The sequence below is a fragment of the Loa loa genome (assembly GCF_000183805.2).
Source record: "Loa loa unplaced genomic scaffold supercont3.5155, whole genome shotgun sequence".
Lineage (NCBI taxonomy): Eukaryota > Metazoa > Nematoda > Chromadorea > Rhabditida > Onchocercidae > Loa > Loa loa.
This window is the reverse complement of record NW_018113329.1, coordinates 1-614: the sequence shown is the minus strand read 5'-3', so window position 1 is coordinate 614 and position 614 is coordinate 1. Positions and strand designations below refer to the sequence as shown.

At 19.4% G+C, this 614-nt stretch overlaps 1 protein-coding gene across 1 annotated transcript; it reads right to left on the bottom strand.

Moving 5' to 3' along the window:
• Window positions 1–85: 85 nt before the first annotated feature.
• Window positions 86–268, bottom strand: LOAG_16252 (hypothetical protein; the record flags this gene model as incomplete). The annotated part of the gene is made up of 1 exon (XM_003151740.1): window positions 86–268. A coding segment is annotated over one exon (183 nt), but the record flags the coding sequence as incomplete, so codon positions are not given.
• Between the last annotated feature and the right edge of the window lie 346 nt (window positions 269–614).

Sequence of the window (614 nt, the reverse complement as noted above, 5' to 3'; positions counted from 1 at the left end):
AAATTAAAAATTTTCAAATTACTAAAATTTTTTCACTAATTTATTTCTTTTTTTTTTTTTTAAACTATAATACAAAAAAATTAATTTAATTTCCTTTTAATTTAATCAATAAATCATTGTATTCGGTTGATTGTAGAAATCGTACATATGGATCATTCTTAAGGACTTGTTCAACATGTTTAATTGCTTCATCAAATAATGTACAATCCACATCTTTTGTTTCAATTCGATTTTCAATAACTTGTCGTAAACCAAATGGTAGAAATATCTGAATGAAAATTTTTTGTTAATTATTTTTTATTTTTTATTTTTCTTCAAAGATTATTTTCAAATATTTTGAAAATTTTTTAATTGTTATTATGGGTTTTTTTTTTCCACTCTTTTTTTTTTTTTTTATAACCTTTGATCGATGAAATTATTATTGAAATGTTAAAATATATTAATACATGGTATATTGTGTTTTTGCAAATATTTCAAATAAATAGTAAAATTAATAAGGTTATTTTTCTTAATGTGAATATTATTACTGTTCATGCAAATGTTATTGTTAGTGCTATTGTTGTTTTTGTTGTTATTTTCATTGTTTTGTTATTGCTGTTGTTATTGTTGTTTTC